At 34.6% G+C, this 24,974-nt stretch overlaps 1 protein-coding gene across 15 annotated transcripts in view; it reads right to left on the reverse strand.

The window, feature by feature from the left end:
• Positions 1-24,974, reverse strand: part of MIER1 (MIER1 transcriptional regulator) — a 56,388-nt gene that overhangs the window by 6,649 nt on the left and 24,765 nt on the right. For 7 of the 15 annotated variants that reach the window (XM_022581149.3, XM_022581155.3, XM_022581154.3 and 4 more), the window contains 9 exons: positions 22,292-22,450; positions 21,503-21,635; positions 19,764-19,828; positions 16,377-16,449; positions 10,553-10,594; positions 10,105-10,256; positions 8,789-8,870; positions 7,342-7,496; positions 3,923-4,050 (listed from right to left, as the gene is read on the reverse strand). In XM_022581149.3, coding sequence (XP_022436857.2) covers positions 3,923-4,050; positions 7,342-7,496; positions 8,789-8,870; positions 10,105-10,256; positions 10,553-10,594; positions 16,377-16,449; positions 19,764-19,828; positions 21,503-21,635; positions 22,292-22,450 — 989 coding nt within the window. Of the gene's footprint in view, positions 1-1,435; positions 1,587-2,233; positions 2,413-3,922; positions 4,051-7,341; positions 7,497-8,788; positions 8,871-10,104; positions 10,257-10,552; positions 10,595-16,376; positions 16,450-19,763; positions 19,829-21,502; positions 21,636-22,291; positions 22,451-24,974 lie in introns of all 15 variants that reach the window. The other 8 variants (XM_022581152.2, XM_022581162.3, XM_089921290.1 and 5 more) reach the window with 6 other exon arrangements.

Here is a 24,974-nt window from a genome sequence, read left to right on the forward strand (position 1 = left end):
TCTATATTACCTTTCTGCTAGAGCTAAGCTATAATAAGCTCACTAAGTTCCTGGGCTTATCTGCCAGCTGTATCTGCCCATATATTGTTAGAGGTGAACTTACTTCCTTCCCTAAGTCATTCCTAACTGTATGGCATGGGAAGACATTTGTGGTAAGTGACATTGGGTTGAGGTTAGAAGATCTGAACAAAATACTTTTCTCTCTCAGGTCTAGTGTCTTTACCTATAAAATGCATGTAACCATACATGACCTATCTACCACACAGGGCTGTTGTATAAGATATGTGTAGCGAAGTGTTTTATGAACTATGAAGTGCTATTAAGTCACTAGAATAAAGGTCAGCAAACTATGGCCTGTGGGCTGGCCACCTATTTTTGTGGACAGTATTTTACTGGAACACAGCCACATCCATTCACTTACACAGTGTCTATGGCTGCTTTTCACAACAATAGCAGAGCTAAGTAGTTGCAAGAGAACTTAACGCCTGCAAAAGCCTAAAACATTTACTCTCTAGCTCTTTACAGAAAAAGTCTGCCATCACCTGTGCTGGAATAGTTCCCTGAAAGCAGGGAGTTTAGTCTGCTTTATCACTGCACCACCAGTGCCTAAGTTGTGCACGGTGCAGAGAAGTGCAATAAAAACCAAAATACCTTATTTATTTTTAAATTCCCTCAGAATATGTATAACAAATAGAAAGGCAAATCTTATCTTTTAGAATTTTGTGAGCGGCGTAAGTAAGAATGTGGACAAGAAGGAAACCATGGAAGGGCTTTTGGGACTTTACTGAAAGTCTGTGGTAACAGTCTAGAACAGACTAGTAACTATAGTTTTAATCTCAAACTACGTGATCACGTCATTTATATACAGGGACATACATTATAAATGTGTAGTTTATAATATAGGGATGTAGAATCTGACCTCAAGAAGCTTCCAACAGGTTAAGAGTACAAACTAACACATATCAAAGAAACATATATGACCACGAACTAATCAATTTAACATTCTAGGCCTTATTTTCCTCATCTATAAATGGAGAGAATGGTCTTTTAAGATCTCTTTGGCTTTATGTCATTCACCATTACAGAACAATCACACAGAAACAGAATGAGCATGATGAATGCAATGCCAAAGGGACTTCAGAAGCCAAAGCTAACAGAAACAGATGATGCATGAGGAATTGTTGGAAATAAATTTGGCATAGTGGGAATGGGTAATGGAGGATGTTAAAAGCCACGCAAAGGAAGCTAGAACTGACTAGATATCAAAATTATTTTAAATTTCTGAATATAACAATGATATTGTGAAAGACTTATTACTATTATTTCTTAAAGGTTAATGGCATCCAGAATGCTTAAGAAAGGAAGAGTCAGGTAGACCGTACAGGAGGCTGGAGCAGCATTCAAATAGTTCGAGTTATGCTGAGTTAATTTTTACTTTGAAAAAAATTATTTGCAAGGCTGTTACAGCAAAATCTTCAATTTGTATATGGCTACCAATTCTTCCAGGTAGGTAGTGAACAGACAGAATCCACAGCAGGATCTTTCAAAGGCCATTTATAGGCAGAAAAGTGGCAATGTGCTTCATTCTGGTGAACAAATGGAAGGTAACAATGTAACAGAAAAATGAGCAAATAACTTTCAGGATAATCTGCTCTTAACTACTGATTCTGACTAAGGAGGAAAATTTTAAAATTCAGTCCAATTTTTGTCTAAAGGCATTAACTTAATGTTTTGTGCGGTCACTTAAAGTGCAACTATTAATAGAAAGAGAAGGTCCTGGAAGCAAACTAGAAAAATATCTTCATGCCTACAGAAAACCACAATTTCTCCCCATCTGGAATATACAGTCTGGTCATGGCTTCTTATAGGAGATTTAACACAGTTAAAAGGGAGAAGCAGGAGTAAAAGAATTACAGTTTTCAGTTAAAAAAACAAAAAACTTTATAAAAGACCCCGGAGGGGATATAACTGAAGCCTACAAAAACACAGTATTCTTGTCTAGGGGGAAAAGCATTTCTTCACTTCCTACCATAACACCAGGGAACATGCTGTTAACTCTTAAAGCCTGAGAAAAGAGAAGATATGGGATTACTTTTAACTGAGACTACTCCACCTACAGAATACTTAAACCTTAAGGAGAATCAAGGTTACAAATATAAATATCTTCAAAAAGTTTTCAGAAGCTACGGAGAGATTATTAGAAAAACTAAAATGTTTGGCAGCACATCCCTACCTAACCTGTTGAGCTTGACATCACAGAGGACCAACTAAGCCAGCCCACAACACTTCCCTTGGTGATGCTTTCTGAAAGAGAAAACTGGATGAACCATGGGTCTGACCCAGCATGGCAATTCTTATGTTCTTACTGCTGATGACGACAGATTGCCTGTAGTTCATGTGTGAACATTATTTCTGAAATGGGTGAAAAAAATGAAAGATGTTACTATTGCTTTTCCCTATAGAATAGCTTGAAAACTGACTATTTTAAGATATACTCTGAAGACTAGATAGCTGTATCTAGTTCTACATCACTGTGCCTCAACACTACCAATAAATACAAATTTAACTCTAAATTGATAACAGTAAGCAATTATATAAAATTTGGAATACTGTTATATATAAAATTCTACTCATTATGAGATTTGAACAAGGGAGAATGAGGCACAGAGTCCAATGTCTCATGACTTCCAGGAGCAATCATACCCATTTATTCCCTTTTAGGTAATTCTGCTTTGGATTTTAGAGTGTTTGATCCTCCAAGGAAGTGACCAGCAGAGACACCTGTAAATGAACATGACCAAGAAATAGTGCAGCCTAGGAGTTTGAAAAGCACAAGCAAATATGCATATAAGCACATCTTCCAAAGGCAGTTATTTGGCCAGGCTTAAGAACTTTAGTGGTGCATGGTGGCCAAATGAAGTCACAACTTTGCATTATTTTTATTCCATAAACATTAGGGAATACTCAAGGTATTGGCAAAGTTAATTTGTATATGGTGAAGTCAATTCCACCACAACAAATTCATCAGCATTTTAGAGCAACTCACGTGAAATGAAGGGTTCAATACTCTATGTACTATATACTTAAGTAACAAATTGCTAGTGGGAGTGGGAACAGTGTTTCATTCCACAGCTAGACTGAATGAAGCTAAGAGAATTTGGTGCATGGGGAATGGATTAGACATATAGGCATTTTGCTTAAAAAGAGGATATAATAAACTATACTCCCTCTATCACTGGGAGTTAGCTAAAGGTACATTACTTATTAAATATTATTTGTTAAAGGAAAAGGTTTCAGAATATTTAGGGAAGTCATCATGCACATGTGCACCTCTCTATAAAAAAATTTGTAATAAAAGAAAATGCAATTTTACCTGACTTCTTATATCCCTACGTCTTTTCCCTTTGATATCATCTATATCCAAATCTGATTTTGGTTCCCAGACTCAAAAATAGATTGGGAAAGGAAAAATATTAATTTCCCTTCCTCTTTAAAGGGCCTCTATTAGGCATATGGCCCTATAAGTTTTAGAAAAGATAGTCTCTCCTATTCTTACTGTTCTCTCTCAGTGTTATTAGATCAAAACTGTATGCGCTTATACTGAATGGAATAAAATTTAACAAAAACATGCCTTCACAGCTGTTCTGATCCATTTCCTCTCAGGAATACTACTGAAAACATACACTCTTAACATTCGCTTTGATAAATCTGCTGTCTCAAGTAAGATGAACTGTAGTTTACAATGTATTTATAATACACTGAAAAGTCTAAATGCCCTATGAAGATGTCAATAAATGGATAAATTGAAACTAATGTAAACTTTTATCCTATCAAGAGAAAGAAGATTCTAAAAATTACAATTTTCTCAAGAAAAATTTAGAAAAGCTTAGCAAAAATATGACTCAAAAGAAAAAATACTCACGTGACACCAGGATGAAGATTATATTTCTTTTTTCCAAATCGCGTTTGCTGAGCAAAGAAATCGTAACGTTCAGATTTTTTCCACATATAATAGAACGCTACACATTCACCAACTGACCTTGTTCGAACCTATAAGAAACAAATACTTGTTTTTAACAAGTATCTCCTCCTTAAAGGAGTTATCTCATGAAAAATACCTGAAGTTTGAAAACAAATTCAGCTGGTCTTTAAGTAATACATAATACCACTTATAAAAGACAACACTGTAGCAGCCGTGTTAAAAATTACTCTTTCTGAACTCCCATTAAGAAAAATAATACACTGGCAACAGGTCTTCAGATATTTAGCATTATGCTTTTTTTTTAACCTTTTAATTTTTTTTAACATTTTTATTGGAATAATAGTTGCTTTACAATGCTGTGTTTCTCCTGTATAACAAAGTGAATCGGCTATATGTATACATATATCCCCGTATCCCCTCCCTCTTGTGTCTCCCTCCCACCCTCCCTATCCCATCCCTCTAGGCGGTCACAAAGCACCAAGCTGATCTCCCAGTGCTATGCAGCTGCTTCCCACGAGCTATCTATTTTACATTTGGTAGTGTATATATGTCAATAGCATTATGCTTTTAAAGAGACTATCATATGTTCATTTACTATAAAATAAATACCCCTTTATTGAAAATGTCTGGAAGTGGCATTTGAATTAAAATATTGTTATAAACAATTTGCAAATACTTTTACTCACAGAACGCCTAGGGAGACTGCCTTTAAATTCCCATTTAAAGGATTCTCTTACTAATCCCAACACTGATCCAGTCTCAGTTACTTACTTTCTAGAAAGGCTGAAAGTATTCCCCAGTGAGTTAAAAGCTATTATAGTAATGCTAATACTTTGTTTACTAAATTACTCCAGTGGCTTACTGTGCTATACCTATTTGGGCAACTGAATGGCTCCCTTTACTAATGTTAAACATATGAGATTGGCAACTGATGTTGACAAAATTCCCTGTTCTGCTACTTTGCTTAGAGCGCTGGTAGGGTTGATGCATATAAAATACTAGGCGTTAAAAAGGTATCTGAATGAGTGCTTGGGATACAAGACAATATGCTTTAACTCATAAATTTCTGATTCTGAAGAAGGTATCCGGTGGGACTGACTGCACCTAAGGTCAATTTTATGACATCCTTATTTTGTTATGCGACATATATTTTTCTTTCTGCCCCGTGTTGCTTTAAGACAAAGCTATCAGGGCTTTAAAAACAAAAACTAAAAACCCAGTCATCTTCTCAAGCCGTTTTTTGCCTCCTTTTTAGAATCTTATTTCTAGTAGACAATTGTCAAGTCAACTGTACGTTACTGAAAGCAAAAATTACAAACACATTTTGTAGCATGCAAAGTTAACATTATTATGAAAAATCCTCAATTAAGTAAGTGTGCATAATACAACCTACGATTAAGATCCAAACTTCAATTTCAGGTGTAAAAACAAAGCCTTAATGTCTTCACTGGACTTCAATGTCTTCTTCTTAAGAATTATTGTCCTCCCTTTGTTCACTGGAACAACTATTGTACTAGGTATATATAGGTCGGATGACTTCTGTAACACTGAAATATCACCATCCCAAATATTTATGAAGAAATCAAGGTCTTATTTTCAATATTATGTTAAGACTTTTTTTGGCTAATAGTTTTAAGTCATCTAGTAAGTTCTTATTCCTTAAAAAAGGACTGCTCCTGCCAGTTACATCAGCTTATCATCCCAAGGGTCCCTCCACAGATAATCCAGCATGGTTTGGTCAATAGTGTTTGAATTCAAGCAGGAATGCTAGAAAACTCTTTCCCACAACGCTGTCCCTTTCAACCATGAGACAATTTGTTTTTTTAAAATCAGAAACATGCATGGCCATTACATGAAACAGACATTAGCATAATGCGCTCCTTTCATAGAGTATTCACTATATTGGAAATTATCAGATGATTTGGATACAACACCTTAATGTTGGATACAACATTAAGATGATTTGGATACACCTTTCACATCAATGCTAAGACTCAAAATTTCTCTTATTAATTATGCCTGGTGTCAAATATCAAAATTCAACAAAATAATCAAGAATAAACTAAAGAACAACAAAATTGAGAAGAATGAACTCACAGGATTTGTAAGCAACTATTTTATTTTGGAACATAAAATAGATACTGTTAAATATGTGTTGAAACAAATCAAGTGAATACCATCGGATCACATCCAGAGGTATGAAATAGGAGAATGTGATGACAGACTATTTAGAGCCTCAGAAGCAAGCCCACATAAGCTCAGATACTTTCAGCATCATCCTAGATAAGCCATCACATATCTTACACACCATCCTTAAGGAAACATGTAAAGCCAAGCTCCTTGTCATTTATATTTGCTAAAAGTGTGATATTTATAAACCTAGAAATTACTTAATTTCCTATATTTACGTTCTTTTTTTTTTTTGCGGTACGTGGGCCTCTCATTGTTGTGGCCTCTCCTGTTGCGGAGCACAGGCTCCGGACGCGCAGGCTCAGCGGCCATGGCTCACGGGCCCAGCCGCTCCGCGGCATGTGGGATCTTCCCGGACCGGGGCACGAACCCGTGTCCCCTGCATCGGCAGGCGGACTCTGAACCACTGCACCACCAGGGAAGCCCTATATTTACATTCTGAGATTTTAATTTTGCCTGTCCTAATATCCCCTAGGAACACATTTTTCTATTCTATGTAATTGTGTAGTTACTGTTAAAAATCCTACCTGATTTCAGTTTAAGAGAATTAAACCTAAAAATAAATTTGCAAGTACTTATGAAGGTTTTTTGGGTATACATTGACACTGTATGATTGATATTATCCATATGGCATGATAAATTATGCTAAATTGTCAAATTATAAAATTATATAATGTATAATAAAGCTGACTTATTGAGATATTCTTCTGGAAAATTAAATCTTAATTAAAACCAAATTAAATATTAAGTATCTGATTTTGGACCACTTAGGACTTAAGCAAATGTAAAAAACATTTTAATTATAAATAATGTCATGGTAAAAATGCTTTAAAGTTTCCAAGTAAGACCCTCCTAAAAAAAATCTGTAACAAGTTTGTGGAAAATAGCTTTAAGTAATTACAGTGTATACACACATCCCATCCAGAAGCTGATGAACATATTTATAAACGTCTAATTCTTAAAGGCTTCCAATATCATACACTGAGAACAGTCACTTGGCAAATACATGCCAGGAAGTCTAGGCATGCTTATTATAATTTTCTAAATACCAGTGTATTAAAATATTCATTACTGAACCTTTAACATTAGAAAACATAATAGAAGATTTAATATAATCTAGGTTAACTAAATTTCTTTTAATAAAAGAGACAACATATATCATCACTTACTTTATTAGCCTGAATCAAATGAAAGTCCTTTCCATAGGCCTTCAACCCTTGTTCAAAATTTCTACACTCTTCCTCTGTCCAAACAGATAATTCCTCTGACAAAATCGGGGGGCGGGGGAAGGAGGGGAAACTGTTAAGCAATATTCTCCCAAATGCTGCATATAACAAACAAAGTTGTAAATAAAAATGTAACTTTCTGGTAACAATGAGGGAAGTATTTTACTCCTGAATTCTATTATTGATGGCTGAAAAAGATAGTGACAAAAACTCCTTATTTAATAATGGATGATTTAGTCCCTGACTCTCCAACCTCAACTTATGCCTTTCCCCTCTATTCTTTTTTTTTTTTTTTTTTGCGGTACACGGGCCTCTCACTGTTGTGGTCTCTCCTGTTGCGGAGCACAGGCTCCGGACGCATAGGCTCAGCGGCCATGGCTCATGGGCCCAGCCGCTCCGCGGCATGTGGGATCTTCCCGGACCGGGGCACGAACCCGTGTCCCCTGCATCGGCAGGGGGACTCTCAACCACTGCGCCACCAGGGAAGCCCTCCCCTTTATTCTTTATGATCCAACTAAACAAGCTACCTTTCAATTCCTTTAATTCGTTATGTCCTTTCTTACTTTAGAGACTTTGTGCATGCTCTTCCCTTTGTCTAGAGTTATTTCCTGCCTCTTACCTCAACCTCCTTTCACCTAGCCAGTAAAAATATCCCTTTGTTCGAGAAGCTTTAACAGCCTCACTCTTTCCCCAACTAGGTTAAGTCCCACTGCAATAAGTTTGGATTGCACCCTCTAATTCTCCTTGGAAGAACTCGTAACTATTTTTCAGCCTCCCTACCTAGGCTCTAAGCACCGTGATGTCAGGGACCTTGTTTATAGTTATGTCCCCACAATTTAGTAGGCCCTCCAATTCTGTTGAATGAATAATCTTTCATTTGTTACATAATGATATATAAACAGTACTCTTAGTGAAGTGGGGTGAGAGCCAGTTTGGAGTAAAAAAGTGAAAAACCTGGATTTTAGTTTTGGCTTCATTATTTATGAATTATGCTTGCCTCAGCTAAGAGACCTCAGTTCTCATCAGTTTTAAAGTGAAGCTAACATCTTTCAGCTTACTTAGCTCACAGGATCATTACCAAGATCAAATAGGAAAATGTTTATAAAAATGCCTTAAAATTGAAAGGCATTATATATTTTTATTTAAATGGCCTTATTTTCCCATAAAGGAAGGGACAATATTAACCCCATTCCCCATAATGCCTTGTGTAACACTTGTGTTATATACAAGTTATTTAACAAGTTATAACAAGTTGTTTTCCAGCAAATATTTACTGAATTCAGAGATTAGTATTATTAAATTTAGGATATACCTAGGTAAATTGAAAAGCTTAAATTTTAAATGTCTGCTATATCATGAAAACAAATAAAAAATTAATATTTATGCTTACCTCTAGCTGCTTTTACATTAAATCTTAATCTTCTTAATGCTTCTTCTGTATCAAAATTGCATTTAACTAATTCATATAATGCCTAGAAAAATAAAAGGCTTCAGTATGTAACCTGGACTATGAACAATTCAAGGCTACAGTTTCTTAACAGAGTAAAGGCTTTTCCAGAATCCAGTGTTTTCATACTTTCTGGAGGACAAGTAATTCTAGTAAATGCAACATAAAGAACACTAAAGAAAAACAAACATAATTCATTCCTGATAATTAACTGCCTCTGAATATGTAGAAAATAATGGATAAGCAAATACTCTACTGGTGGCCATGGTACTCTAGGAATTTATAAATAAAAAGAAATTTTATAATAATCACAAGTCCCTTCTTTTTGGTTTTCTGGGGTTCCTATTCAAAGACAATTTAAAACAAATCAGAAAATAAAAACACTGGTGAAAAAGGCAAGAAAGTATATAATGCTGCTATTAGGTTCATGGTAGGCACTGTTCTATTATATACAGAATAACATTATCCCAGACAGGTATTCCCAACTTGATGATATCCACAGATTCTATGGGATATGCAAAGGAAGTTCAAAAAGCTTAATAAAAAATATATACAGGCAAAATAAAATATCAAAATTTTTATTTGAGCTGAAGTCATACCAATGAGTGTGTCAATACTACATATCTTATGCTGATTATAAACATCAGACTCCCTGTTGATGACATTACAGATCTTCCTCTACTTACAATGGGTCCCCAAAAACACATCCTAAGTTGAAAATACTGTAAGCTGAAAATGCATTTAATACACCTAACCTACTGAACACCATCACTTAGCCTAGCCTACCTTAAATGTGCTCAGAACACTTACATTAGCTTACAGCTGGGCAAAATCATCTAACACAAAGCCTATTTTATAACAAAGTGTTGAATATCTCATGTAATTTACTGAATACTGTACTGAAAGTGAAAAAGAGAATGGTTGTATGGGTACAGAATGGTTGTATCAGTTGTTTACCCTCATGATCACGTGGCTGACCGGGAGGTATGGCTCTCTTACACTGCCCAGCATCACAAGAGATATTCAACACTAGCCTGGGCAAAGATCAGAATTCGAAGTATGCTTTCCATTGAACGCATACTGCTTTCATACAATCATAGAGTCAAAAAATCTTAAGCTGAACCTTCGTTAAGTCAGGGACCATCTGTAAAGGAATTTTGGTGGATAGAATAGCACTAAATGTGACAGCACTTAAACTTATAAACGTTATGTGGTTAATATATTTCGGGAATATTGTAAGTCATTTCTTATTCATGTACCTGTTCATTGTCTTTTATGTGAGATCCTTCAGGAATTGCTTCTACACCTTTCTCATCACCTGTTCTTCTAGATGCATCCTTAAGAAATACAATCACTTTGTCTTCCGGTAAGTACTCAGGGTCCCACAGGAGCTGATCATCATTTTCATATACTAAATTAGTAAAATATAATGTTAAAAATAATGCCAAAAATTGATAGAGTTTGTGTTAAAACATATCACTGAACAAATAACCCATACTTAGAGCCAAAATGTTGAGAACTGAGAGGTAAAGTGTGGTCCCACTACTTGCGTGACTTCATCCTGGGGCAATATTTATAGCTTAAGTGATTTAAACAATCTAAACAGAAGGTACCACTTGATGCCCCTTTCAGATCTAGTCTGACTTAGCTTGACTTTACCAAATTCCAAGCTCTCTTGGTTTGAATAGCAGTACCAACACTTCCTACCTGTATGACCCCAGCAAGTTACTTCCCTTCTTTCTGCCTCATCTGTGAAATGGGGAAAACAATCCTATTATACATGGCTGTAAGGATTTCAAGCAATTTAAAACAATTCTGACACATATTAAATAAGTTTCAGTGAATGTTAGCTATAATTATGATTTTTGAATAGGGATGTCTAAAAGAATGCTCACCAAATGTTAACACTGCTTATTTCTTGGTGGTAGGATTTGGGACAATTTTTTCTTACATCTTTGTACTTTTCCATGATGCTTGAAAATATATTGTGATAAGCATAAATCATTTTCATAAAACAAGTCATTACTTTTTTAAAAAAAACATTTAGGTTTCATCAGAATTTCCATTATAAGATTGAAGCCCCAATTTCATCAAAATTTTATAAGTGAAAGAATGGAGGAGAAACTAAGATGAGAGCCTTGTGGAATCCTAAATGACAGGAAGATGAAAACAGACAAAATTAAGAAGGAACAGTCACAAGACAGAAGAAATATCAAAAGTGTGGCATCATAGCAGCAAAGGGAAGAAAATGTTTCAGAGAGTAATAGATTGGTTAAATGCTGTTAAACAAGCAGGATGAAAATTGAAGAGGTGCACTGGATTTACTAACTAGGAGGGGAATGTTTCAAGAACTGTTTCTGTGCAGTGATGGAAGCCAAAGCCATACTGGAGAGGAATGAAGACGAAATGGAAGGTAAAGAAATAAAGTAGAAAACTCTTCTGAAAAGTTCCATGGTGAGGGAGGAGATAGAGCAGTACAGTAGCTAGAGAGGAAGCATAGCTGAAGAAAGTTTTTGGTTTTGCTTGTTTGTTGGTTTTTAAAGGCATGAGACATAATCACTTAAATGCCAATAGAAAGGAGCCAGCTGGACAAAGACTCTGAATTTAAGAGACAAAGTATAGCTGACAGTGTCAAACTTCCTTGTGTTATGAAAAGGAATTAACAGCTAACAAAGGTACATCTCCTACATACCAGGTACTATGTTAAGTGTTTTCATATAAATTACCTTGTCCCCACCCACTCCCCTGCCACTACACACATACACTTTACATTTTTCCTTAGTAATAAACCTTATTCCTTTTCTAACCTGTTGGTACAATCGTAGAAAAACTCCAAACTGTAAATACAATAAAACTCCCATGATAAAGTGAATTTGGATATACTGCTATTGATTTCTGGTGTGCACTCAGCCTTTCTTTGCCAAAGGGAACACACTAGAGTTCTTATATTCTTGGAGTGGGAGTGGGAGATGGACAATGCCTTACAAGGAAACCCTGATTCAGGAAGAAGACAATGGAGGGTGGGTCCCTGAGTTCCCAGTGTTCTCCCAGTTAGATACCCCATGTTGAGCCTATGAAACAAGCACAAACTACCTGAGAGATACTTCTGGAATCAATCTGGAAGTCCCAAGTCACAGGATACAGAGATATGCTTATTTAAACTGAGTACACAAACATCACCAGATGGCGCCAAATGACAAGCCAGGTCCCTAGAATTGTGACTAGCAGCCAGACAAGCTAACCCTGAGAATATGATACTTCATTTAATGCATATACTAAAAATGACAATGAGGTGAGAACCACTAGCATTCTCAGAGAATAAACCACACTGCCTTAACTGGTTCCAGAAACAGACCAAATCACTTTCCAGTTAAGTTTATACTCTAAATATGACTTCTGACTATGATCTAAATAAAAAAGGCAACACAGCTGATATTTATTAAATATCTATAGAATGACTAAACGCCAAGAGATCATAAATTCAGGAAGAACTCCACCATTATGATAAAACACACGAAAATAAGGAGGAAAAATAATCTCGATTTTTTATTTATCTCTATTTTTTTAATTTATAATCTCTATAAATATGACATGAACCTCTATAAATATGACAGCAACAGAAGGAAAAAACAGTTATTATAATTGTATAGTTTCATGAACATGCTGGATTTTGAAAGATCACAATCACTGAACTGTAACAGCATCTTCTGAAACTATTTCATTCGAATGAATTACCAAGCCTAAATATTAGAACTTTTAAAAAGCAACCATAAATATATCCACCTCATACTACTGAAAGATATAATTTACAAATGATTATAAATAAGTGAAAGAGTCTCAGAAGGCAAGAGCTCGCCTAGTCTATCAACACAGGTTGTTAACTGGGGAAGTGCTTTTTATGGTATTTTAAGTAATCAAAGTAAGTGTGTCAGATAAGCAAAAATGAGTTCAAAATAATTTAACAAAGTTCATTATATGTGTGTTGGGGGTGGGAATGGAGATGACAAATGTAGAAAGCTGAGAAACTACATCACAAAATTAAAAACTTCTGCAATCTGGGAAATTCCTAGTGAGTAAGAATAAACGTGAATAAATAAATGAAATTTATAAACCTCCAGTTTCTGTTAAAAAAAAAAAAGGTGTCATTCCATTTTTAATGCCCAAGTAAAAATTCTACCTAATCAATATATTATGAAAATGAAAATGCTGAAACATAATCAGCAAGGTGTAGTAATGCGGTTTATAATAGAGATTTCCACATTCTTAAAAGGTCACACTGTGATTAATGACATGAATTTTAAGTTGTCTAGCTGAGCTTTTCCTATGTGTAGATTAATTGAACTGCCTGTTTCAACAGTACTATTATCAACTAAGGGTAATACATGTGTTCATTTTTCAGTAAGCAACTTAAGAATCAATAATTCATCTAATATTCATTAGAAACAACAATTCACCTGGTCCTTTGCTATTCACTGCTTCGTAATTCCTAGCCAACATTTACTTACTCTAAAATTTACGTCATGCAAGCATGAAAATTTGAGAATACCTTGTTCCTTTCTCTTGACTTTTTTTCCTAAGTAGCCCATCTAATTCTCAGCTAATCTAGTAAAGGGTTCTCAACCTCAGCACTACTGACACCTTTGGCCAGATACTTCTTAGTTTGAGGAAAGGGGTTCCCATGCATTGTAAGATGTTTACCAAGTATTCGAATTATTTAGTATTATCATAAAGCTGCAGCATTTACTCAGTTTTTAGTACATGGGAGAAACAAAACACCCACGTAACTTTAAAAATCATGTTTTTCATTATGCCCAGCACTTTTTTGGGAATTAGACCCTTTCATACAGTCTGAGCAGGGCTGACACTGCTCCCTGGAGCCCCAAGAGATAAACGAGCCAGGGCAAGCCTGAGTACTCACTCTTCTCTTGGCTCACAGTAATTCTGGTTGGGTAAGACTCAAGCTGAGTCAATAGAGGCTCTCTCTAGGACTTTTGCTGGAGCAAAGGGGGATGAGGAAGTTCTCATTTTTCCTGGTTCCTGGCTAGAATAGTGAAAAGTATAAGTCATGAGCTCCCAGTGGCCATTCTAGCTTGTCTGACAATAAAGGAAAGGGGGAGGAGAGACACCTGACATCATAAAAATCCCGAATCCAGTTTTATTTGAAGCCAGACTAGCCAGAACTTCCCAGTAAAGCAATAAGGTAAATTCTTTTTTGCTAAAGCTAAACTGAACTCAGTTTTTGTCACCTGCAAGCAAAAGAGCATAAATTGATACTTTCCGAAAATCTGAATAATAAAACCTAAACATAAGGGTAAGATTAATCATCTTTTGGATATTAATGCCACTTACTGACCATTTTCTATGTGGAAAACACTATGCCGCTAAGCACTACACGTAAAAACATCACACGTGAATCCTCGCACGAGCTTTATAAATAAATAGGTGACTGCTATTTTACAGACGAGAAGAAAAAAGTAGTTAAGTAACACGTCCATGGCCAAATGCCTAGATACTGATTCAAGTTTACTGACTCCACATACGTTCTGTTTACACTATCTGCACCCACCTAATAACTCAGCTACCAAATGTTTACGAAATGTCTTATGTGAAAAGGATCTCCCAAGGTATTAAGGATACAAAGATGAATAAACAAATGATTATAATATACTCATTGAGTGAAAATGATCATTTACATACATTTAAGAGAAAAAGTTAATGTCTCTTTAGGATACTCAGTAATAGGGTTTCCTTATAGCAATGAAAAATTCTAATCCAACTGCCGAATAATTCCTTACAGTTCAGATATCAAGATATCTTAAGTTTTGTGGCACTGTTATCAAAATCACTCAAACCAAATGCTCTCCTTTTTGAATGTGATCACCAAACTGATGAAAAATACCCTGCGAAACTTTCGCTGTAAGGAAAAAAGGCACTATCCCTTTGACAGTTTTATTTCCAACAGTGTGGTTTACCTAATAGTTTTACAACAATTTGGTTTGTGTGCACAGGTTAACCTAAGTGGAGACGAATTCTTGGTATCATGACCAAAGTTTGAATTCCTAGAACTACAAAGATGAGGAAAGGGCCTGAACCATAGTGACTCCTCTAAGGCAGTAACCCTGGTAAATGCATCTGATCCTCATACAATATAACACGCTTAAATTTCTCAAAGTGAGAAAGCTTCATAAACCACAGCTTTTCTGGAAAAAGAAAGAAAGAAAAAAAAAAATATATATATATATACACACACATAAAATTGCTTTCTAAAATGTTAAAATGGAAAACAGTAAATCAAAATTGGAGATTGTGATCACTTATTCACTGTGATATCTGACAATGCAAACATGTTAAAATAAAAGATAAACATATTAAGACATAATTAAAACCATCTTTAGCCATAATATTAACTTGCCACATATAAAAAAATACAAAAGCCAATGGATCATTCATTTTTGCACACAATTACAATGTATTCACAAACACTGTGCACAGAATTTCAATATACAACAAGGTCACTCCATATTGATACCTTTAACATTCCTGTATGTTGCAGAAATTAACTTGAAAGCTATTACTGTTGTGTTAAAACATTTCTGCTGTCACTAGAATTTACTAGCCTGTGGTGCTCCCTTAACTGCTTCTGATCTGCTGCTCTGCCCTGAAAGCAGGTGCATACTTAGAATATAAATTTTCTAGAGGGAATGCTAAAAAAGAAAACAAACAAGACGACAACTCCCAAAGGCTCTGTATATGTAAGGTGAAGTGCGGAAAAGAAAACTGAAATAAGGAAATGATGAAAGAGTTCTAGCATTGAGTGATGTCACACCGCACATGAAAACTCATTAAACGTGCGTGCGCGCACACACACACTCTCTCTCTCTTTCTGGAACTCTCTCAAAAGCAGATAATCTGAAATAGACTTAAAAAAAAATCTTCAAGTATTCTGTTTTTGTTAAGTATTTATTATTTGTGACTTACCTTAGCACTTTTAGACAAAATAATGAAAAAAAAACATGTAAAATTTAAGTATACAAATTGTTTTTCCAAAGTACAATTTTTCCAAATTGTTTTTCAATACACAAACATCAAAATACTCAATTTTAGTAATATTAGAAGTTTCAGAAGCAAATAAACTTTTTATATTAGTTGTTTACTTGTTTTTTTAAAACCTGTCCAACAGCTTCCACTGAAACAAAATAACCTTTTAAAATATAAATCATAAAGGTTATAAAAGGGCATATATTTTAGAGTACTTAAAATATGAAAAAAATTAAAAGTTGGAATGTTTTAAGTCATCTAATAATCCAATACCAAAGAAGCATTCACTTTTCTTTCTTTCTTTTTTGGCTAGACTTCTATGGACAGAAGTGGAGAAACAGAAAACGTATTTCTTACAGATACTGGTGCAGAGGTCTTCTTTCATAAATCAGTGGGGTAACAAACTGTCATGTTCTTATCCCATTATAAAAACAGTTCATCAATTCAAAAGCATGAATTCAGCTATAAATTAGTAAATTTACTAATAACTCACCTTTTTCATTTTCTTTGTATCTACAAATGCCAACTGGAATCTCTGCTTGAAACATGGAGCCCACCATAATCTCCTATTTTAAAAATAACATAAAACATTAATAAGATCTAGTAACAGATTCTGTATCCATTTTCTAGATTTACCTTCTTGGGTTAACTGTTCCTGGTTTGTCATAAAGCACAGTTACAACCAATTAACTATCTCAGGGGAGTATTGTGAGGATGCATGAATTAATAATAGATAAGACCTTGGATATGACTGGATGAAAATATTAGTAATAATAATGGGGTGAAATGGATACAAACTTTACTTCAAAATATGGAGGAAAAGAAATAAAAATGAATTCTTATAATTCAATTATAAGATAACTCTGAAAAGCAGAAAGTCAAGTTAAAGTATTTTCAAAGCATCCCACTCTAAGCTATGGTCTCTGGATCAGCAGCATCACCAAATGCAAATACTCAGGTCTTACACCAGACCTACTGAACCAGAAACTATGAGGATGGAATTCGGCAATTATTAAGTGTTTTAACAAGCTGTCCAGGTGATTCTGACACACACTGAAGTCTGAGAACCAGAGCTTTAAGGTAAGGGAAATAACGAAAGGGTTTGTATAAAGCTCAGTAGAGGGCAAACAAATGAAACTCCAAACCAACTGGACAGGTAATTAGTGCCTAACTTTCATTAAAACAATACAAGATGAAATCGTACCTTCTCCCAAATGTAATTAAATCTTATTTTAGGAAATCTGGTAATCTATACAGTCAAAACACAGATTAGGGGAAACTGACTGTTCAGAAAGACAATGAGAAATCACCACTGATGAGATTTTACAAGACATAGGGACCAAGATTAATTACATGGGCCCGCTTTTGTCTGTGGCTAAATGTTAATAATACAGTTACTACATTTTCAGAATGAAGGCTTATGCAGGAAAGGTACAAAATCATGGTCTAGTAAGTTTAAATAACTCTTGGGATTTGAAAAGTTTCTCTCTCCTGTTATTGTTTCCCACTTTTGTTAGAATTTCATTTTATCTAGTATAACTTCAAAGACATGTTCTATGTAATAAATTTATTGCTGCACCTGTACAGGAAAACCAGTTAGTTTTCTAAAAATACCACATTCACATTTTCTCTACTCATATATAGGAATTTTCTTTATGTCTTTCACCATAACGAAGATTACTCTATTGTCACTTCTTGTGGCTCTTTTAACTTTACTCACTTATGCCTATCAGAGAATAACTAGTCAAGTTATCAACCCTGGCTAGGGCGCTTCTAAAATATAGATGTCTGGATCCATTCCAGACCAATTAAACTAGAATCTCTGGATGAAAGCCATGGTAATCAGTATTTAAAAGTTCTTTAAGTGATTCTAACATGAAGCCAGGGTTGATAACTTCTCGACTGGTATAAAGATAAGACACTTCCTTTTTCCTATCGAGTTCAGATAACTTCTTTTCACCTAATTTGTTCTGCAGGAAAGGGAAGGAAAACAGCGTTTAGGTGCATTATGTACCAGGTATCTTATGCAAAATTTTCATTAAATCCTCACCAACTTCGACAAGGCTGAATTTGTCATTCCCATATTGTATTTGAGGAGATGAAACTCAACAAAATTAATTTCCTCAGGAACACACTACTAGTAAATTCTGAGCTATAATTTGAACTCAGGTTTGATTTCAAAGCTGTTTCTACCCTAGTTTCTATAAAAATTCAATTTCATCTTACAAGCCTTAGAAGATGAATCTCTGAATCCTGACACTTTTTTACAAATCTCACTAAAATAAGACAATCTGGATTTACTGTGGTCTACGTTATTACATATTTTTCCTGAGGAAGGGACTAATACTCCCTAGCAGTAAAGGCTTCATCTCCCCCATGTTCTCCCTCCTGAGTTTTTATTGCTTCATTAAAAAAAAAAAAAAATTCAAGGCTTAATCAAATACTCTCTTGGGAAACTCCAGATACAAAATCAATTTATACTGGAGAAAAGATAAACTTGAACGTGTGGTAGAAAATAACAGTTTAAGATGACTCCCAAGGTTTCTAGCTTTTTTTCACCTTAATTTCTACATGATGTAGGAATCAGAAAAAATGGATTGAAGAACACTTGCTCAAATAGGTCACACAAATAGTAACTTCTGTGATCCTTTTTTCTGTCTTCAGTCCCATCATTCATTCATTACTCACTCAAGTTAATTAACACATCCGGCACTGGGATAATCTTTCCTTACCACTCCAACCCACACTAATGTCTCTCTCTTCTAAACGTCTCTTTGGAAACCCATAAATAGATCAATTCTGGCTGAAGCCCAGAATCCTTGGGTAGCACAGTCCAAGTTCATTTGAATACTTCATTCTTCCCAACTGAAACTCTAAATATAGAGATTTTCCCTTATTTTAATCCACAAGGAGGTTAGCTCTTTTTAAGTTTGCCCCAGGCATCCCAAACTAGACAACTTTAAACAAACTAAACAAACAAAACACCAGGAAGCCTCAAAAGTATTAACTAATTGAGTAAACAATCATGACTCAAAAAGTGCAGAAAGGCCACTCAATTTGATATTTTGGGCTATTCTGCTTCCAAATAAAAGACGGCTTATGCCCTAAATTAAAAATCAGACCTATGAAAAAGAACACTAAAAAACCTCAATGGAGATTTTAAGAGAAATATCAGGTCACCTATCTCAACAAGAATGACATCATCTCTTCTATATAAATGATTTGCCCTGATCAATTCTATATAACATTTTGATAAATCTTCCTAATAAGTCAACTGCTTTGCAACAGCTTAAAATTCTTCAATTTAACCATGTGATTAACTACACAATGTTATACAATTTTATATTTAAAGACTACATCAATATATTATCTTTAGACTCATTTTAGAAATTAATTATGGATAGTTATACCAAAGCCCAAATCTGTCTCTTCACACAATATACTCGAGTTGTAAATATCGACATTAATATGGGATGGAAAAACTTGTAATCTAACTTATTAAACAAAATTTACTTAACAAATACCAAAGCTTCCACAACTGCTTTCTCAAGTATATTAAAAAAAAAAAAATCACATGTGATACTTTTTATAGTGTAGCTAACAAAAGTGTAATTTGTAGTGGTTCAGAAATTTGGAATTCTAATCTTGCTGAGTACTGGCTTGCTCAACAAAGTCCAATTTTTTCTATACCATTATTTTATTTATAAAAAGGTAAATTATTTTTCTTACCTGGATGTATTAAGGGAAAGTCTAAACATTCATATGTCACAAAAAGACTTACTTCAATTTTATCAATATTTATACTTAGTAAAAGAATAATTACACTTGGCTTTTTAAGTATTTATTTATCTAAGTTTTGGGAAAATATGGCTCTAACTACCTTTTTCCAGTCTTCTGATGGTATATAATCTTCATCTTCTTCAGATTCTTCTTCTATTTCACTATCTAGAATAAGTAAGACAATAGTACTATAAAATGATTGCTTATCCTATCCATTCTTATATCTACCATCAAATATTTAAATATGCCAAAAGGTATTTGCAGAGGTAGGTCAAGATATTTTTAATCAAATAATACCCTGTCAGTTAAAACAAAAAAAACAAAACTCATAAACCTTCTAGGACAATCTTCTTAGACAACTGTATTTTCATAAAATGATTTCCTACAAAAAATTTTAAGAAAAAATCTGATTCAGAGTCAAGATAATCTGTTTCTAAGCCTAATTCTCCTTCCAACAGCTTGGTGACAGAATAAATTATATGATCTCAGTTTCTTCCCTTATAAAATAAGAATTGGGGCAAAACAGTGGTTTCTGAACAGTGCTCCTTAAAGCACTGACAACTCTGTAGCACCACGTTGGGGGGAGCGCATGAAGAGAGGGTATGTATGTCTTCCCAACTCCTGTTTTATTCAGAGCAGGCAAGCTGCTATTTGTTTACATTTTGGACTAAGAATGTATTTACATAAAGGGGTGGGAAATCTGAAAACCATGAGACTGTCAGCATCTTCTCAACTCTAAAATGGCACACAAAATTCAAAAGGGTAATACTGCATACAGAAATTAATTCTTCCTATGGAAAAGCTAAGATAGGCAGTATATTTGTAGCTTCAATGCAAACACCATAACTAAAATACCAGATGTGAATTATGAAATATTATTTTAAGAGGCAGTCACTTAGTATCCCACTTTTGAGCAAACTTTGGCAATGGATCTGCTCCTGGCTTAACTAAGGGAAAAATACCACATTTCCCCCAAACAATTATCTCAGTAACTAATCTCTCTGTGCATTGATATACTTTTCAGTTGGACCATATCTATGATCAAAGTTCACAATAAAATTATTATTAGCAGCCCTACATTCACTTCTAAACAAACTGTGTAACAGAAGTCACTCATACAAAGAAGTAGCCATGTTTAATCAGTTATTACTTTACCACATTTCATGAGAGGTTATTGTTCTTCAACTATTTTCCTTTTTCAAGTATAGAAATTTAGACCACATATTTAAACTAATAACACTAATGTTTAACTTTTTCTTATCTTACTTCCAGAGTAAAGATTCCTGCTTAGAATGAAATATTATGGAGCAGATGAAACAAGCAATTATTCAAGATACATATATTAAATGTTGTCTTGACTACTGGTCATCTCTGACTAGATCATAACTGTAGAAAAATTAGGAGAGTTCTTTGTATAACATATTCCTACCTCAAGAGTCAACCACTTTTTGGACTTGGGAGCCATTGATTAGAGAAAGCAATGCTTATGAATATATCAAGGCTGAGGAGGCAAAGAAAGCAGAAAATGGAAAACTGAGGAAAAGACTAGGAGAAATAAAAAAGATGACCATGAAACAATCTAAAGAACAGTCAAGAGGGAAAAAAAGGAACACACTCAGAATCGGGCATCATAGTGACACAGTAATTACTGTAGTATATTCATGGACAAGAGGGCCCCAGTACTGCTAAACTAATTATCTAGAACAAAATCCCATTACTGATGAGCAAGATTTCAAAATCAATGAATTCAAACAGAGTAGTGAAAAAAAACACTAAAATTTTAGGCATATATTAAGCAGTAAAAATCATATCCAAAAAATAGTAACTAATAACACTTACTTGTATCAAAATATTTACATCGACGTGGACGGATTATTTCCTGGGCATCTTGAGAAGCAACAGATTGTGATGGATCATCATTGGAAGACTGAGTTTCATCCTCTTGACCTGAGGAATCTTTTATATTCTCTTCCTGTGGAATAATAAATTAAATCTCTAAGATAAAAAGAAGATTGTTGCAGATGAAAGGTCATAGTACTCCATATACAACTGGAAGGCTAAAATAAATATACTAAATGGTGTCTTGGGTTGGATCCTAGAACAGGAAGAAGAACATCAGTGGAAAATCTCGTGAAATCTGAATTGTCTGTAGTTTAATTAATAGTATGGTACCACTGTTGATTTCTTAGTTTTAATAAATAGACCATGGTTACACAGATGCTAACATTAGGGGTAGTTGAGTGAAGAATATGCAGAAAGTCTGTACTATCTTTGAGCCTCTTCTGTAAATCTAAAATTATTTCAAAACAAAATAAAAGTGAATACAGAACTGCCAATTAGCCTTTATTACTTAAAAAAAATAGCATTTTTTAAAAAGTTCATACAAATTTATTTAGACTAGGCATTGATAAGAAATCTGGAATGACACAGAGAAAACTATTACTTCTCTGTATTAGACTACAGGGGACTTCCAATTTGTATTACGTATATCTATATATTAACTTTTTAACATTTAAATGTATTACTTTTAAAGTCAGTAAAAACAGATGACAAAAATAAGCAGTCAAAATGAATGTATTAATAAACTTTAACTTCAAGAGGAATAAAAATATATGTGTATAACCTTACTTTATTTTCCCCACTACAGCCACTGTTATCATCATTATCAGCATCTTCATCATCTTCACCTTCTTCCTCCTCCTCCTCCTCCTCATCTTCCTCAGGTAGTCGAATAGTACTATCATAACCATACAGGCTGAGAAGTTCATGAATTGGCATGTCGCCTTCCTAAATAGAACAAAATAAAAAGTTAATTTCTGAATAGGTGATATTTCATATTCCTATAATTCACAAATCTGTTGAGTATACTCTTAGAGCTGTTATGAATTCTCAAATCATAAAAGGTAAAACTGAATATAATTCTGAAACCTAAGAAAATCCTAGGCTTTTACTATTCTTTTCTGCATCAATTCAGTGAATGTACACCAATGTTCAGTTAACACTACGTATGGATGCTCACACTTAGTAAGCGTACCATACATAATTTGGGAGTGGGGAAATAGAATAATCAGAAAATAGACTGTAAACTAAGTTAACAAACCCAGAAAGGGGGATGAAATTCATAGCCCAGCCCAAATAAATTAAAACAGCAATGACATACATGAATGATACTGGATTACATTAGCTATATATTCTTTTCTAGGTTTATGTATAATTGCATATAAAATCCTTTCATGGAATCCTTACTATCCATCTTACAAAACTGTTGTATTATCTCCATTTCATAGATGAGGAAATTGAGGCTGGCAGATTAAGCAATTTCTCCAAAAACCACACAAGTTACAAGTAGTGAAGCCAGATTTCAAGTCTAATTACAAAAGCCCATACTCTTATCATATATATACCAGGCTGCCTCAGCCAGGGACCTGGACCTTCCCCAATCATCACAAAAAACATACCCTCCTCAAGGTGAAATGAAGAAATATCCGTATGTAATGAAATGAAATCAGCTTTCTGCAGAAGGTACTCACTCTAATCAATAATCAAGCATTATAAAGTATCAGGGAAACATGACAGAATTGATTATAAAAAGGAAATTTTACACAGACGCACACATACACACTCTGAAGAAAAATTTAACTGAGTCAGTCAGTTTAGAACCTAGAACAAGGATAATCATGAAACAAGACTTTTGTATTTCTCCAGCAGTCTTGCAGCCTCATTCATGGATAGAAGTAAGTCTAGCCCGTGTATTAAATACACTGTTATAGTGGGCATGAATACGTGAGACTGGACGATATAACCTGGTGACGCTAAATACTTAGATCATACAGTTAACCCCCATCACTCAGAATTCGTGTGTAAAAAGCAACTAATGATTATAATTTGAAAACATTTTCTTATAGAAAGAAATAGGAAGAAAATACTGTTTAACACTTCTATTTCATACTGTAAATGGATATTCTAGTTATAAATCAGCCTGTGAATCAGTTTCTGAAACAGAAATCAATGACAAGCTGGCATACTTAATTGACATCTCGTATTGTGATTCTCAAGGTGCAATAACACAGACAGTGCTTGAAGTGTTCAAGGATCTAGTCCCTGCAGATATCTGGTCCAGTACCAAGCATCTGGTACAGGAGACAGAAATTTGGGAATTAGGAGTCAGGATTTAAGAAAACAGAACTTCAGAATCAAGAAAGAAGTAAAATGAGAAAAAGATATAGAAAAGGTGGGTTATATAAACAATCATAACATAGCTTCCATAAAGTGTCTTCTATATGCCAGGCATTTGTGATAAGTGCTCTAATTCCACTATCTTATTCTCTTTTCTTAACAAAAGCAGAGTGAGAATATTATACTATCTTATTTGATCTTTAAAAGTACCAGATGACAGTGCTACCTTTATATATGTAAATAAGAAAACCAAGCAGAGAGAAACATCATGCACTGACAGAGACTTTACTATAATACCTAGACCTCCTAAGCCCAGCTCATACTTTCCACAAACTTTTGCACAACGAATGAGAAGCAGGTTTAACAATGAAGTCACTTCTATGACCAAGCCACTGAAGTCACTATTATGAATAAGGGCCAAACCAGGAAAAACACTTTAGTGTAGGTTTGCAACTAACATTTACATGGTCCTTGAGAATTCATAAACAGCCTGTTTCATAATATTTATTTCATCTTTAAGACTACCTTAATATGCTACTACTACCTCTAATTTTTACAACTGAGTTAACTGATACTTTGAGAGATCACAAAAAAGAGGTATGATTACCAATCAAATAAATGTCTTCAAGTTCTCTACCTTTGGTCTGTCTTATTCAAGGGCAAGAGAATCACCTTGAGACCTTATTTAAACAGACTGCTGAACCCCACCCCAAAGTTTCTGATCTAGTAAGGCTGAAGTGGGGCCTGAGTATCTGCATTTTTTAAAGTACCAGGTGATATTGATGCTGCTGGTATGAGACCACCTGGAGAACCACTTAGCTCACAGTTCTAGGATAAGATAACTGCAAATCAGCCTTTCCAGTGGGAGGTAATAAAGTGCGATCATTATCTTTAATAAAGCTTATCATTAACAGCTGATAGCTAAGTTACATGTCAAAAGGGTAAGTGATACACCAACTGCATGAAAAGATTTTTTTTTTTTTTTAACCATTTTCAGGTAAGTGGAATATCTGACTTCCATGGTGAGGTCAAGATTTTTGCCTCTTGGATACACATCTGAGAAGTGTGACTTGCTTTATAAAAATTCATTTCTCAAAGAAAAATTTAGCAACACCTCCAATATTGACTAAGCAGA

The sequence above is a fragment of the Delphinapterus leucas genome, chromosome 1 (assembly GCF_059928025.1).
Source record: "Delphinapterus leucas isolate spDelLeu-1000000601 "Yukka" chromosome 1, BTC_Dleu_Yukka2, whole genome shotgun sequence".
NCBI lineage: Eukaryota > Metazoa > Chordata > Mammalia > Artiodactyla > Monodontidae > Delphinapterus > Delphinapterus leucas.